This window comes from Polypterus senegalus, chromosome 1, assembly GCF_016835505.1.
Source record: "Polypterus senegalus isolate Bchr_013 chromosome 1, ASM1683550v1, whole genome shotgun sequence".
Classification (NCBI taxonomy): Eukaryota; Metazoa; Chordata; class Cladistia; order Polypteriformes; family Polypteridae; genus Polypterus; species Polypterus senegalus.
In genome coordinates this window covers 147,520,327-147,538,285 of record NC_053154.1, presented here as the reverse complement: position 1 = coordinate 147,538,285, position 17,959 = coordinate 147,520,327, and the positions used below count along the sequence as shown (strand labels likewise).

Sequence of the window (17,959 nt, the reverse complement as noted above, 5' to 3'; positions counted from 1 at the left end):
ACTTGCATATCAGAAAACTATGTAAAATGTTGCAATTAAAAAAAAGATTTAAATACATAATATTGTGCATATCTTACATGTAAATATAACTATTATGTTTTCATCGCTTCACAGCTCTGTGTTTAAAGTTTGAATCTATACGTAGAAACCTTCTACACAGAGGTTACATTATTTTACTGGGTGTTTTACTTCACTTTCTATACATAAGCCAATTTTAGCCAGAATTGAGATAAAACAGATGTAATAATAAACAATAAAGAAATCTGCCTAGCCAGATAAAAACAACATTCAAAAATTAAAAGTGTTTAATCTAAAGCATATCATGAGGCTTTCCAGAATATTTGTGAGCCAAAAATCAACCTAACCTAAAAATGACAGACATTACACACATACTTAGGTGATATCATAAATGATATGGAAATATTACTGATACAGAGTTAGAAGTACATCTCTCAAGAAACATACTTACCAAGTGGTAAATCCCTTTGGAAAACACTTTTGTCATAAACGTAGAAAGATAAATACTGAAAGTTTCTTGGAATTTCAAAGTAAAAATCTTCTCCATAAAAGGGGCTAAAATGAACACAAGAACTATATGTTAAAAAATTGTGAAATGAAACATAGAGCTGGCCAAAAAGATAACTTACAGTGATTCTGTTTGGATATATTATTCCATACCTTTTCCAAAATTTATATACTGTATAACATTTCATGTTGATTCCAAAGCAACATGAAATATCTCCTTCTTCTTTATGAATAAACACACAGAGGTTTGGAGAAAAAAACATGACCTTCAATTCACTATATCCATTATTTAGTTATTAACTAGGAATAAAAACCAGATGATTCAAAGTTATGTCAGGATTGTGGGTTAAAGAAAACATTTGCATCTAGCAGAATTCATCATGGTATCTTGTTAAGGCACTGGAATGAAATACTTGAAAACAATTTGGTTATGATTTTTTTTATTTTTGTGAATACACATTGCACAACCTAGGCATCTTTAGATATAATGTATCCACGTAAAAGATGTAACTGGTAACCAAGTATCATAGTCTTATTAATGAACCAACGTTCAAATCTCAGTAGAAAGAAGAAACCCTGAGAATAAAAATACAAAAACTCCATTGCATTTGCACTATTAAAGCATATTTAGTGTTAAAACATATTTAGTGTTATAACAATATTTGGTGCTCCAAGTTACTCTTTTAAAATGTAATTCCTATTTATTTTCAAATGATTAACTTCCTATTAAAAATGCATACATATAAAATAAAATTATACAGTAAAGTAATACAGTATTCTATTTCATTACATGACAAGCAACACAGAACACTATTTCATCAAGCACAATAGTTCTCTACTAAACACTTGGTGTTTTTTTTTTCTTTTAAAATATATAACTGAATCTTAATTTCAAAACTTCACTGACTTCCTCTAACAAATAGTCAACAAAAACAACAAGAAATACAGTTTCTCGAAGTAGGAAAGAATATGTGCATCTCTGGCTTCACTACCTCACAAGGTAATCTTTGGAAAGAATAAATTCATAAAAGTATTCCTTTTAATGGTGCATCAGTTGGATGGATTCAGTGATCAACTGGATGACTGGGATGAATATCTTCCCCTTGTACATTGTAAACACACATGATGTTCTTAGCCAATAAAAAAGCTTCTGCAACAATACTTTATGGGTGTTATGTTCTGTTTTGAAAGCAGTATCATTCCTTTATGACCTACGATGCAGATACAAATTTCTTAAATGTAATTCATACTCCTGAACACCGGTGAGAGGTGTCTGTATTCTTTGATGCTGGCTGAGGTTTATAGCGGCTTTGATGATTAATTTAGAGATAAACTGTATGCTTTAAAAGATTTGGGTTCTTTTATTTTGAAGTCCCTTTGAGACACATTAATATGAATAGTGTGTTTTTTCTAATGGCCTTTTAATCTTGGCCTGACCGCTCACTTACATGGTAGGTAAACACCAAACTAGAGAGTTTATCTTTATATAAAAGCTAGCGCCTTGTTAAATGTTAGAACTGCAATATTTCAAAGAATTTTAGAAGGATATTGACAGCACAACAGCATAAAGAAAAGTAACCATTTCAGTGCAAGAGTACAATAACTATGCATTCAATGTGACCCTTTCACAATTTACAAAGCTGTTATGGTACAGTGGATGAAAAGTTTCACTCTACACTGTTGCTGTCCACTGTTAGAAAGACAAACCATAGTAACCATGGACTCATTCAGTGGCTGTCAGTGAACTCTATTCCAAAAAACACACTACTAAAACTACCACAATGCTGACAGTGACATCAAATGAGAACGTACAGTTTGCCAGGTGAGTAGCATTTATTCTATCAGCTATTTATGTTACCATATTTTTATTAGGGTTTAGGTATTTTTTTCTCCTGGTGTGTACATAAGGTTTTATAGTTTCGCTGTTAAATTAAATTTTTATTTTAGCTTGCTTCCTCTTTCTAAAAAAGTACATTAATAAAGATAAATCTTATTTTGTACCAACAAATTAATTCATTCATTTTTTTCAAATCCAGACCTACACAATAACTACTAGTTCTTTCAGTAATTACAGAACATCTTCTTATAATTAATGCACTGAAACCACATGTAAATGACTTCCTAAAACAGCTAATAACCAACATTATTTTAGTTTTCATTTCTGTGATTTTAAGAGAAAACTGCATACTTCTTATAAGATCTAAGACAAGCAATTGTATTTTTTAATTTTCCAGTAGTTCCACAGAACATTGGGATATAACCCCAGAAAAATACATTGGCAAAGGGAGAACCAGCATACTTAGGTGTTGAACCCACAACAACAAACATACACAATTAACCACCTCTTTAAAAAGTGGAAAAACTGAATAAATACTGTAGTAATACTGACAATTAATGAACTTATTTATGATTTACGGCAGAAATGTTTGGAGGCAGAATCAAAGATCTGTGCAACCAATTAAAATAATACAGTCATATAAAAAAAGTTTGGTTCTTTGAAAAAGTTAATTCTTTGGATTTTTGTTTATCATTGGCTGAGCTTTCAAAGTAGCAACTTCCTTTTAATAAATGGCATGCCTTATGGAAACAGCAGTATTTCAGCAGTGACAGAAAATATGCAATATACATCATAACAAAATTAGACAGGTGCATAAATTTGGGCACCCCAACAGAGATACTACATCAATACTTAGTTGAGCCTCCTTTTGCAAATATAACAGCCTCTAGACGCCTCCTATAGCCTTTGATGAGTGTCTGGATTCTGGATGGAGGTATTTTTGACCATTCTTCCATACAAAATCTCTCCAGTTTAGTTCAATTTGATGGATGACGAGCATGGAAAGCCTGTTTCAAATCATCCCATAGATTTTCAATGATATTCAAACCAGGGGACTGTGACGGCCATTCCAGAACATTGTATTTCTCCCTCTGCATGAACGCCTTTGTAGATTTCGAACTGTGTTTTGGGTCATTGTCTTGATGGAATATCCAACCCCTGAGTAACTTCAACTTTGTGACTGAAGCTTGAATATTATCCTGAAGATTTGTTGATTTTGGGTTGAATTCATCTGACCCTCGACTTTAACAAAGGCCCCAGTCCTTGAACTAGTCATACAGCCCCAAAGCATGAAGGAACCTCCACCAAATTTGACAGTAGGTAGCAGGTGCTTTTCTTGGAATGTGGTGTTCTTCTTCCACGATGCAAAGCGCTTTTTGTTATGACCAAATAACTATTTTTTGTCTCATCAGTTCACACCACTTTGTTCCAAAATGAATCTGGCTTGTCTAAATGAGCATTTGCATACAACAAGCGACTTTGTTTGTGGCGCGAGTGCAGAAAGGGCTTCTTTCTCATCACCCTGCCATACAAATGTTCTTTGTGCAAATTGAGCTGAATTGTAGAACGATGTACAGATATACTATCTGCAGCAAGATGTTCTTGCAGGTCTTTGGAGGTGATCTCTGGGTTGTCTGTAACCATTTTCACAATCCTGTGTATATGCCGCTCCTGTACTTTTCTTGGCCTGCCAGACCTGCTGGATTTAACAGCAACTGTGCCTGTGGCCTGCCATTTCCTGATTACATTCCTTACAGTTGAAACTGACAGTTTAAACCTCTGAGATAGCTTTTTGTAGTCTTCCCCTAAACCATGATACTGAACAATCTTTGCTTTCAGATCTTTTGAGAGTTGCTTTGAGGATCCCATGCTGTCACTTTTCAGAGGAGAGTCAAAGGGAAGCACAACTTGCAACTGACCACCTTAAATACCTTTTTTCAAGATTGGACACACCTGTCTATGAAGTTCAAGTCTTAACAAGCTAATCCAACCAATTTGTTATTGCAATTAATTAGTACTGAGCAGTTACATGCATTCAAATCAGAAAAATTACACGGGTACCCAAATTTTTTGCACAGCCAGTTTTTCACATTTGATTTAATTTCATACAACTAAATACTGCTTCACTAAAAATCTTTGTTCAGAAAACACCCCAGTACGCAGATGTTCCTAGGAAATGAAAGACATACCACCGTTATCTTTTTTGTTGAAAATAGAGAAAATTATTATGCAGGCTGAGAGGGGTTCCCAAAGATTTTCATTTGACAGTAACAGGGTAAGAGCTTTAAAATTAACATTTTTTTGTGATGTCTAGAGAAAAATGTCAGTGGTTTTTCTAGCAAATATGATTAATTTTTACATTCTGATGATATAAATGCTTAATAAACAGTGAACTTTAAAATACATAATTTGTAAAAGTTGTATTATTTTAATTATGATTGTCATTCTAAAATTGCAATGTGGCACCTGGGTGTTACACTATGGGTTATATACACATTTTCTCTGTACTTTAAATCCAAATGAGAAATTTGATATTTTATTGCATTCATCTTCATGTTATATGATAAACAATTTACTGTAATATCTTATGTTGAAGTCATAGCAGATGCAATGAAATAAATTTTTATTTTTATCTGCTTCTTTCCTTTTCTTTTAAAAATTTGTAACAATACTTGCAAGGGAAAACATTTCATATAATAACAAGTGATTTTTATCATATAAACAAAAAGAAAGCAACATGTCACATTCACTTCAAGTAAATGAATGCTGAAAATGCACATGCTTTCAAAGCACTGCGTTGTGTAATTCTTGAAATACAAAAAAAATTATTACAAGCACACTTCTATCCAAAACATTGCATGGGGGTCTGTGTTGGAATATGATGTCTCTGAACCAATTACAAAAAATTAGTGGTTCTGTACCACCACTCAAAGACACAAATCGCATGTCATTTTCCATGCAACTCAGCAAAAGGTTCTGTGCACGCTGTGAAAGTTTTTAAGGATAGCTTCAAGACTTATGAATAAAAATCTGAAGTATTATGGATCTGACCATTAAAGCAAATTCCATAATTTTAAAATTTTGGGGAATTTCAAGTGAAAAAAATTCCACCAAGATATATCAAGATAAATCGGGGTATAGCAGCCTACTGGTTAGTGATGCTGCCTCACAGACCTGTAATGGGTTCAAATTATGTGCACAGATAGCTGATAATGTGGAAATTTCAAAACTCTGGCAGGGTTCAAGTAACCCCCACCCCTCGATACTCCAGCTTTTCTCACAAAAACTAAAGATGGAAATTCTAAATTGGCCCCAGTAAGTTTGTGATTGTGTGCTTTACACCTACTAGCACCTACATAGGATATGGATCATGTGAACCAACATGCACTTTATTAGCATAAAAAAGGATTCCTTGCCTTCACTCCACAAGTTCTTTCCTACTTCCTATAACAATAGCTAAAATATATGGCAGGAAAGGACTCAGAAATATGTAAATATAGCTGCATATGGTTTTAAAAGGAATCCTTTACCTTTATGAATACATGTATATTTAAAGTAAAAAAATTCTTAAAACATATAGGATTCACTATACCATTACTTTTGTAAACATTAAAGCAAAATAAAATTATGCTTGATTAGTAAAGCTTTATAACTGTAGCTGTCTTCCATTACAATAAGGTATTCTTTTATCTTTAGCAAAGGTAAGAGTAATGCACATATCTGAAAGGAAGCACCACAGCCTAAAGCAACTACAAATTAAAACTATATGTGAATCATTCTGTTTAAAACTAGACAGTGTAGGATTACAGCAGTTGGCTTCAAAGAGATTTACACCACACTCAAGGACAGATAAATGAGTCAGTAGCACCATGAAGACAATACACCTACAGTGACAAATTTGTTCACAGCTTTGTATGTGGAAAAACATGTCTCCACAACACTAAGTATAATAAAAGGACAAATTACCATGAAATAATTTCCAAATATACAGATGCAAGATAAGTATATAAACTGCTTTCAGTTTGTTGTGCTCAGAGCACTATTACCACTCTTGTTTGTCAATGGTGATACATCTTATACAGTGTGTTAAACCGACTGAGTCAACAAAACAAATCTAGGCTTTCTAGTCAATACATGCTGCTTACATAGTCACACTTTCCTCAAGTTTAGTTTCTTAGGATTGATTTCTGTATTGTATTTACTGCAACCTGAGATTTACAGGACACCTTCTGAACAAATCACTACTGGGAAAAGAATAATCCAGCAGTTTTAAGGCAAGATGCACATTTGACGAGTAATACTTGCTATCATGACACCATAACATTACATGTTGGTCAGACATTAAACTAGGAGTTTAACTGTACCTATAACCATAAAACTGCATCACTATTCCAACAGAGTTATGTGACTATATCCAATAAATTCACATTGATCAATTAATCGTGTTTAATGCAACAAGAAAAGAATCCACAGCCATTTTTAAGTGACTCTTGCATTATAGTCTGACAAGAATTGAAATTGACAAACTATTGGTGAATGTGTATGTATAATCAATGGACTGCAGCCCCAGTTACGGCTGGTTCTTGTCTTGCACCCAGCACTACCAGGACATACTCACATTCTTTATGATGCTGAACTGGACATATAAATCTATTAGGAACCTGATGCCAGAGGTTTCATCAGTCTTAAGCATCATGAAAGTTTTTCACAACTGATCATTTGCCTTTGTTTGCTGCTAATCCTATGTGAATTACTCTGTCACAATAATAAAATTATTTGTACAAAAGTAGTACAATTTCTTCTTTAAGTCTGGTTTTCACACCATGGGGTTCTATATTAACTGTTCCTGTCAATATACAATATACAAATTCCTCTACTATGTATCTTTAGTTTATGTTTAATCTATCTCATCTTTATAGTAGCTGAATTGGTGTCCTGTTCTGAGTTGATTCCGGCTATAGCTACTGAGAATATTAACCTGAATTTAACTTAGGTTTAGTAAATTTAAAAAAAAAACCTTGAAGCCTTTTGTTGCTTTGTAATAACTGGAGTTTTCCTTGTGATGATAAGGCAAGTATTTGGTCTGAAAAGCTCAATATACAGACTGACAAACTCTAGATTTTTTAAAACATTTTAAGGAGACTTTTCCAAAAAACTGTTTTATAGAAATCCACCACAATTTGCTCAAATATGAAAAGTAAGGAACTGGCAATACTTAGAAAAATGAAACTATAAAAAGAAACAAATAATACTTTAAACAATCAAGTAAGCCTTTCAAGCTATCTAATCCTTGTCATTAAAACATTATTGATAATCATAACTGTAAACACTAAAAACAAAGAGTGCAACATTACTTTTAGGTGCAATTTATATGTTTGTTATTCTTTATGTGTATAAATCTAATGTACCCCTGTGTAAAGTCACCTTTTTATATAAACACCAACCTGCTAATGATGGGCTGGAACTGATTTACTGAGAAATGTAAGAAAAAAAAAAAATCTTACAGACAACTATATATCTAAATTAAGCTCCCCGTTTTCAAATGTCTAGGCATGATGTCATTTAAATTTAAAAGTTTGATTTAATAAATAAAACAAATGACAGATAAAAATATGCTAAATTAAAACCTATATTCTTTCCCTAAAAACAACAATTACATGTATAGAAATTATTAACCTAGAGTAGAACTATGTATTTAATTTCATTTTACACACAACTAAATAAAATAATAGTCTACAAAATAAAATAACAATAGTCTACATAATGATTTGTACTAGTATTCCCCCACCAATTTTAGGCTAAATTCCAGGACTCTGTGTCATAGCTCGATTACGTTGCATTATGACTGGAAACAGGGAAATATCAAATGTGTAGGTGGACAGACTTCCTTTAAGTCAGGATGACTTCATTTCTTTAATTTACTACTTAAAGGAAATGACTTGAAAAACAAAACCACATAACACAAGTCACAAATGGACAGTTATAATATTTTATTTTTTATATGCATAAACAATCCAGTGTGCAGGGTTCGAAAACAACAAAAGCTTACACCTATACCTTTTTAAGTCCCTCACTTCTTTTGCCAAAGTTGTTATATAGGTAATTAAAATGCAGTCTATCAATAAGAGATGCTTAGCTTAATCATGATAACTGAGCCGAGGGAATTTATTTTCACCATATGAATGTTTTACAATACTGCTGATACAGTTTGTCTCTCAAAAATGACATTGGATTTCACAAATATAATATCATAAACAACATTTGTATATTTTCAACCTCAACTTGTTCTAGGATGGAAACAGAAGCCTATCCTGGTATCAATGAATGTGAAAAAGGAACATGCCCTTGATGGGACAATAGATGCACTAAATAACAATGTATATCAAAAGGTACTGCAGTGGATTTTCTTACTTTTAATCATTTCTTCCCCTATACATCCTGAACAAACAGTGGTCTGTATTTGTCATTTAAAGAAGATGCCAAATTTGAAAGTTTCAATATTAGGGAATACATCTCTCTTGATAGAATATTAGTAAGTTCTTAAATATTTCATGAGTTAATATTATTTTGCTTCAAATTTGAAACCACATCAGTCATAATTACAGTAAATATCAAACTCATATATGGATATATAATATGCTTGTAGTACACAATTCAAAAGGAAAATTAAACTTGCTATCAAGGAATCAAATTATTCTCTACAGAACAGTATGTAAATTTGTACAAAATATATATATATATATATGTGGAAACCAAATCACATTTCTGCATTGTTATGCTAAAGATGCTCAGTGTAAACTCCTGTAGTCTACTTAAAACTTAGTCATCCTGCCCATTTACAATGCTTGAGTGAGGCATTGAAATAGACTGGCTATACTGATTCACCAATTGAAGACAATTAATGTTTCCTATAAAACACTACTGCCACTGCTGCAATATAGTTGATAAAACCAGGTATCTTCTACTGAACTGTTAAATATTTTTAAGATTGATCAAATTTCCTATATAGCCTTTGTCACTAAATCTCCATCTATTTATTTGGTAAACTCACATATTCCAAAACTGTCTCACTGAAGCTGTCAGCTAACCCAGCAGCACCGGGGACAAAAGCTGGTAACAACCTTATATAGGATAGCAGTCCACTGCTCTGCAGAGCACAATCATGCACTCATCCATATTCACATACCAGTTCAGAGCTTTTAGATAACCTGCATTTATTCAGCACGTGGGAGGAAATTAGAGTATCTGGACAAAACCTACACAGAAATGAACAGAGAGTGCAAAGTCAAACATGTACAGTGGTTTCTGAGCTGGGATATGAAACAGGGATTTTGGAGCTGTGATGTAGAAGTAATAGACACTGCACAACTAAACTGCACGGTATTACAACCAAATTGTACAAAATCAAAATTACATTATGCATAAAAGCTAGCCACAAGCTGACAATGAACACACCATGTAATTTTGTGCGAATAAAATATAAAGCTACATTTGTTTAACATTATGTTTAATTACTCATTGCATATAATTCTGTAAAAGGCAAACACTTCTGCTTTAAGCTTTTCATAGTTGTATTTGTATTGCTTCTTGTGTCTGTGTTTCTTTATATAGAGGAGATTATGTTGGAATTCAAATTTGTAAATTCTATATCCTATAAGATTTACTGAAACAATGGAGTTCCCTTGTAAGAAAACATTCATGGTTCTAACAAATTCCATTACATTTTAGTGTATATCAGGTCATAAAACAAAAATTGGTTTCCAGCAGCTTATACATTTTAGAGTTTTCTTGAAAGACTTGTTTGAAGTTTTAATGCATGCTTTTATACTAAATGTCTTGAACTAATTTAAAAAATAGACATTGATGTTGAACTTTCAGATCATTAGTTATGACATATTCATTCATTCATTCACTCATTTTCTGAACTGTTTCATTCCAATATATAAATGGAGGATGCCACAGCCCTCTCACACATTGACATTTTTCATGCATCCATTCAGACTGCTTATTCCATTTCAGGGATATGGAGAGCAGCACAATAAAGCAACTGAAGGGGAGAGCAGTCCAACAAAGAGTACACTAACACACACATATTCATACTGGGCCAATTTAGATTGTCCAGGTAATCTAAAACACAATTTTTATGAATAAGTAGTAAGCTAGAATACTGAGAGAAAATCTGCATTGACAGATAAGGAAGTGCAAACTTCTGTAGTATCCAGATTGTTACTTCTGCCTAGGATTCTGAAGTTGTGAGGCAGCTGTGCTAACCAGTATTAAGACGTATCATGGAAAAAAAAAATAGTAAAAATAACTGCTGTACCTTAAACTTTTTTCAAATACTTTGGTACGGAAGACCTCTTCTTGATCTAGACTTACTGTACAAAAGCAGTCTCTCATCTTGTTTGGTCCAGGGTATGGAAGTAGATTTTTAGCTTCACCTGTTAATTTAAAATTAAACACAATGCTGAGAAATTTCAAATTAAAATTTGTAGTTTAGTGCAACAGTTTTTAAAATTAAAATACATTTTTCAAGCACATGGGGAACACTATATTTTTATTTATATAAATAAAAATAATTTCAAACTGTTACCTTTAATTGCCTTTTCAAATAGTTTTACTTTTGTCAGACCTAACAGCAAACTAAAATACAGAAAATTATTGAACCCTTAACTGACTGTTTCAAAACAAAATTAAACTGTGCGTAATTATGACAAGAGATGAAATCCATAAATTAAGAAAACATTATTACTACACCACGTAATAAAATATTTCATGGATTATATGTTGTTTGCAAATAAATAAACAAAATAAAATCACAAAAAAGAAATGTATGTAATCCAGAATACTAATTCTATGCCACTTGTGTTATCTTCCACCATCACCATCAATCCTAGTCAACAGAACAGGTCATAGACCAGTGCTCCTTAAGTTCAAATATACAATCTAACTCAAAAAAATACATCTAGCCATACAAAATGCTAAAGCAGACCATGAACAAATTTACAATTAATGCACATCCCCAAGCCAACAGGACTTCTAGGCATGGACTTGTGTTATCAAGAACCCAGTCACAGGTTACTTCCCAGAAGTTTGTAACCCTGCAAGATGCTAAGCCTAGAGGGGATGAGGCAAAAATAAAGACCTAATTCATGCTAGATGGACAGACAGGTTTATATGTTGTAGCAATGCTACTTAGAGTTAGAACTGCATCTCCCAGCAGTCCTTGCAGGGGCTGTTGGGGTCAAAGGTGGCCAGAGGGGTTTAAAAGGAGGGCAGGTGTCAAAGAGAAGAAAAGTTTTTGTTTTGTTTTGTTTGTTTGGTGCGTTATGTATATCTGCTGGACTGCTTGCCGTTAATTCTGCCATTTAGCATCATTTACCATAATTGTGTCCTGGATTGTATTGTTTGTTGGGGTCTGGATCATCTGTCTACCTGTCTACTGGGGACTGTGTGTGGATTCATTGGCTTTCCCCGAAGAAGGAGCGCTCCTGAACCATCCATCTGTCGTCATACTTACTGTACAGCAACTACCAGTAGGACTGTGTTTTCCATTCCCTTTCATCATTCAGTTTGGGTTTCCATGGACTATGCTGTGTGTTTATTGTGTTTATATGTTAAATGTAATACTGCTGAAGGGATCAGGGGTGGTATTATTGTTTTCATTTACATAATTTAATTTCATTATACTTTTTATTGTTTAAACTCTCAGCGTGTTTTTTTTTCTCTGTAGTGTGTGTGTGTGTGTGTGTGTGTCGTTCCAAGGCTGGGGTTGTCCCTGGTAATCCTCCAGTAAAATAAATAAATCACTGCCTCATCGACGGTGTGAATCTTAGCGGCACTTGACCGCTACAATGTGTAAACTCTACATATGTACTGTACATGTGATAGTTCATAAATAATACACCTTTATAATGCCTCACTGTAGCTGCTGTCTTATTTTTAGTAAACTAAGATGTTTTCTTCTGTTTTGTAATTTTTAGTGTGTATTTGATATAGGTTGTTGTTTGTTATAACACTTCTTGAGCATCTGTGAAAGCTGAAGATCCCCTTTGGGAACAAATAAAGTATTATCTATCTCCCTCCTCTGTTTATGAGGCCTCTCTAAGACATAGCTTCAAATGATAAAAGCATTATAATTCTTATTCAATGATGTTTAAAAAAAACACAGACTCAAAAGCAATCATTTGCTGGCAGCTACAACACCTTGTTTTTGTTGTCTAAAACCATTTAGGTATTCTGTTGCATACAGGTGCTCCTTTATGCATTATGTTAATCAGGAGGAAATGTTTGATTTTCTTGGAACAGTATGACATAAGGAGTTTAAAAGCAGGTTAAAGTAATGTCCCTGAAAGTTTGGACTGAGAGATATTATAAAAATGTGTACAAAAACTCTCTAATATATAAATAATGGAACCAATAATGCAACCAATGAACATACTGTATTTCAGGTACTGAATACATTCAAAACAACACATCCAATTAATGTATTTCATATTAATGCACTTCCTTCTTATTCAACCAAGTCATTTAACCAAGTCCACCATCATTTATTTTCAATGTCTACTGCACGCGCGTGTCTTCCCAAGTATTATGCAACCTTGATTTCACTCTCAGAATGTTCATGATGACTCAAAGAAAGCAGCTTCCTTTCTAACAGACTGCCCTAATCACATACCACTGACAATTGCATAAATACTATTACATAAATATTAATACATAATTGTTTAAACTAGATTGCAGTTGCATTTTACCAAGCTGTTGCCAGTGATCATTTTTCATAAATTTTAAAAATGGCATAAGACAGATATCTGGTGCATTCTCAGAAAAAATATAAGCAATGAAGTTTATCTCTTCTTATTGTTCCCAACAGTATAAACTTTATTTTTAGTAGTTCATCCTGCACAGTACAAGACATGAAAAAACTGTCATGAAGTTGAACATACAGTCCATCAGTCTCACTGAAGACAATCCTCATACCTTAATTCTACTCAGTCTTGCTTACTATGCATTTACATTTTACAAGCATAACAACATTTTGCATTATAGACTGCCCATAATTTACATCTCTGGGCAAGTTCTATCAAAAGCTGCATTTCAACATGAACAGTATCAGACAATCACATATGGGTATGAGTTGTACTACAGGGAAAAAACATCTTTCCTAAACATCTCTTATGTCTGCAAGATTGCCATCTCCCTTTCTATGTACTCTTGTTTTCCAGTTATCAAAGTATATGGCATAGGAGAGGACATGGAATGTATCAAGAGTACAACATTTTGGAAAAAGTGTTGTAAATGGTGTCTATATTATTAATCCAGTAATTTATGTACAAACCGGATTCCAAAAAAGTTGGGACACTAAACAAATTGTGAATAAAAACTGAATGCAATGATGTGGAGATGGCAAATGTCAATATCTTATTTGTAATAGAACGTAGATGACAGATCAAACGTTTAATCCGAGTAGATGTATCATTTTAAAGGAAAAATATGTTGATTCAAAATTTCACGGTGTCAACAAATCCCAAAAAAGTTGGGACAAGTAGCAATAAGAGGCTAGAAAAAGTAAATTTGAGTGTAACGAAGAGCTGGAAGACCAATAAACACTAATTAGGTCAATTGGTGGTCACATGATTGGGTATAAAAAGAGCTTCTCAGAGTGGCAGTGTCTCTCAGAAGCCAAGATGGGTAGAGGATCACCAATTCCCACAATGTTGCAGAAAGATGGTGGAGCAATATCAGAAAGGTGTTATCCAGCGAAAAATTGCAAAGACTTTGCATCTATCACCATCAACTGTGCATAACATCATCCGAAGATTCAGAGAATCTGGAACAATCTCTGTGCGTAAGGGTCAAGGCCGTAAAACCATACTGGATGCCCGTGATCTCCGGGCCCTTAAACGACACTGCACCACAAACAGGAATGCTACTGTAAAGGAAATCACAGAATGGGCTCAGGAATACTTCCAGAAACCATTGTCAGTGAACACAATCCACTGTGCCATCCGCCGTTGCCAGCTGAAACTCTACAGTGCAAAGAAGAAGCCATTTCTAAGCAAGATCCACAAGCTCAGGCGTTGTCACTGGGCCAGGGATCATTTAAAATGGAGTGTGGCAAAATGGAAGACTGTTCTGTGGTCAGACGAGTCACGATTCAAGTTCTTTTGGAAATCTGGGACGCCATGTCATCCGGACCAAAGAGGACAAGGACAACCCAAGTTGTTATCAACGCCAGTTCAGAAGCCTGCATCTCTGATGGTATGGGGTTGCATGAGTGCGTGTGGCATGGGCAGCTTGCATGTCTGGAAAGGCACCATCAATGCAGAAAAATATATTCAGGTTCTAGAACAACATATGCTCCCATCCAGACGTCATCTCTTTCAGGGAAGACCCTGCATTTTTCAACAAGATAATGCCAGACCACATTCTGCATCAATCACAACATCATGGCTGCGTAGGAGAAGGATCCGGGTACTGAAATGGCCAGTCTGCAGTCCAGATCTTTCACCTATAGAGAACATTTGGCGCATCATAAGGAGGAAGGTGCGACAAAGAAGGCCCAAGACGTTTGAACAGTTAGAGGCCTGTATTAGACAAGAATGGGAGAGCATTCCTATTTCTAAACTTGAGAAACTGGTCTCCTCGGTCCCCAGACGTCTGTTGAGTGTTGTAAAAAGAAGGTGAGATGCCACACAGTGGTGAAAATGGCCTTGTCCCAACTTTTTTGGGATTTGTTGACACCATGAAATTCTGAATCAACATATTTTTCCCTTAAAATGATACATTTTCTCAGTTTAAACTTTTGTTCCGTGATTTATGTTCTATTCTGAATAAAATATTAGAAGTTGGCACCTCCACATCATTGCATTCAGTTTTTATTCACGATTTGTATAGTGTCCCAACTTTTTTTGGAATCCGGTCTGCACCTCTTGCTACCCACAAACATTTAAAAATGTGTAAGTTGCATTAACAGTTCACATAAATTTTTCAGGTAGGAAAAGTGTCTCTCAATAAAATTACTTCCAGTGAAGGAGTTGAATCCATGGCTATACTAGCAATTAAACTTGAATTGTTTTAGATATTTCAGATTTTATCCATTATAAAAAAAAAAAAAAATCTTGGGCAGGAGATGAGGGAGATGAGACGTGATCTTTTCGGAAGACACTTTGATGTCCCGCGAGACAAGGCAGTGAGACAAAAGGACAGCTGCTGTACAAGTTTTTAAATGACTGATGCGCAGTGCGACAAGCAGAACACACAGCAAGGTAGCAGCAGCACAAAGCCAGTAGCTGATCCATCCACTTCTCCTTAGCTTGCGTACAGTTCCACCCCCCCACTTCACAACATAAGCGGCAGAGACACGAAGTGGCTGTAGCATAGCCCACCCCTCTGGGGTGTGGAGCGAAGCGAGCGAGACAAAATCATCTAACCTAGCTGTTGTTGGAATGGTTTTGGCAGACACACTTCATGTGCTCCCAGCTCTTAAAACAACGACAAGTGACAAGCATAATACACATCTCGCTAGCAGATGATCCAACCGCATCTCCTTAGTGTGCCTTTAGCCCCCCCTTCACAACGCGAGCGGCAGAGACGCAAAGTGACAAAAGGACATCTGCTGTACAGGCTTTTATTGTAAATGATCGACACGCAGAGCGACAAGCAGAACACGCAGCTCGCCAGCAGCAGCAAGACAGTAGCTGGTCCGGCCGCATCTCCTTAGCGTGCATTCAGCCCCCACTTCACAACGCAATCAGCGTTATACATCCCGCGAGAGGGAGATTTAACCACGCCCAGGGCCGGAAATAAAGGACAAATATTGTTTTTACAAAAGTTTTAAAGTAAAAGTGAAAATAATGTATATGTAACAATTCCCATTAAAATAACAATCGCTTTAAATTGTATATCTGGTAAACCAAACCCAGAGGTGGGCGAGCAAAGCGAGCAGGGGCCGGATCCCCCTAGTTACTAAAAATAAAATAAACTCTTTATTGTCCTCTGGAAGGGTGAAGTGAGGCACCCTATGAAGCCAGCTGACTCTATATTTGATTTGATTTTTTTAATTTTGTTGAGCCACTGTGCAGATTATTTAAATTTTCTTGCACGCCTGGGTAAACAAAAACCTGCATTCAGAATCTCGGGGCTGAAAAATACCAGAATGCAAGTTCTCTTCAGTTGGACGATTACCCCCATCTTAGTAAGGACATTTGGCTTCGCCAGGAAAGTATTAGGAAAAGAGGTTTTATTTTAGGAGTGTGTTACAGACCTAAAGCACAGCTTTTTGGCAAGTTTACATGGGGATATTATAGCCATGGGGGTCTTTAATTATCAAAATATTAACTAGGATAACCTTGCAAATAGCGGAGCATGAGAACAGGAGATTTTAGAATTAATCAGTGCCTGTTTTTTTAACACAGTATATTAAAGCACCAACGTGGGGTGAAGCCTGTCTGTTTAGTATTTTGTAATAATCAGGAAACAATTGGGGGTGTAGAGATGATTGAATCACTGGGATCAAGTGACCATAATATAATACAGTTCTCTGTGTTTTGGAAGATTGTGGATGCAAAAACTAAAACTGTTCAGTGTAACTTTAGTAGAGCAAATTTTGAGCAGATGCACTAAGGTATAAGGAGAAGGATAGATTAGAATACAAAATGTAGGTATAAACGATAGAATGTGTAAAGCCTGATTTCCAAAGATCAAATAAACACTTTCACAAAAGGTTCAAAAATGATACAACAGCTTCTGTGGCGTAGCGCTAAGATTTGCTGTCTCAGATAGCAACAGGCGTGCCCCAGAGACCCGAATTCGATTCCCTGCTGGGGAGAAAGTGTTATTTTTATGTAGCTTATGCCTACATTTTGTAACATTTATTACTAAAATGTGAAAAAGTTTCTGTTTTAACAATGTGTTTACACTGATTACTGTAGAAATGGAACACACATGAAATGCATGTATTCCAAATAACGATCAATTATTTCCACTCTAAAACTCCAGCAGTTCAGTCACTCTCAGATAATCAAACAAGGCATGAGCTGGGAAAAATTAGTGAACGTTCTGCGATGGTGGGGGATGGAATAGCCGGCTGCTTGCGGCTCGTCTTAATCGGCACATTTAGAAGACAAAAGACGCTGGCAGAGAGGTGTGAACGGTTTTAAGGTGGGCCGGATCTACAAGTTTTTTCATAGAATCTGGCAATTCTAGTGTTCTAGTTCTAATTCTAGTTAAGGATAAGATTGAACAACACTTGTTAAGAATAGGAGTTTTACTGAATAGTCAGCATGGGTTTCAGAAGAGGGAGATCACATTTTACCAACAGGCTAGAATTCTATAAGGAAGCAACAAAAGGGTATGATGAAAGTGGAGCTTACCTGTATGATATTATTTATATGGACTTTCAGAAAGCACTTGATTAAGTTCCACATGAGAGTTTGGGCATCAAACTAAAAAACTGGGAGTTTATGTTGTTGCGTTTAGATGGGTGAAAAATTGGTGCAGAAAGCAGAAGGTTATGGTGTGAGGTAATCAGTATTAGCTGATGTTAAGCTGATGTTAAGAGTAGTGTTCCACAGGGGTCAGTGCTATGGGCGCAGC

At 35.1% G+C, this 17,959-nt stretch overlaps 1 protein-coding gene across 1 annotated transcript in view; it reads right to left on the bottom strand.

The window, feature by feature from the left end:
* The window catches only part of rasa2 (RAS p21 protein activator 2), a 142,721-nt gene that overhangs the window by 80,691 nt on the left and 44,071 nt on the right, over positions 1 to 17,959 (bottom strand). Inside the window, exons 2-3 of the mRNA XM_039760217.1 lie at positions 10,686 to 10,803; positions 470 to 573 (exon numbers count right to left, since the gene is read on the bottom strand). Coding sequence (XP_039616151.1) covers positions 470 to 573; positions 10,686 to 10,803 — 222 coding nt within the window. The remainder of the gene's footprint in view (positions 1 to 469; positions 574 to 10,685; positions 10,804 to 17,959) is intronic.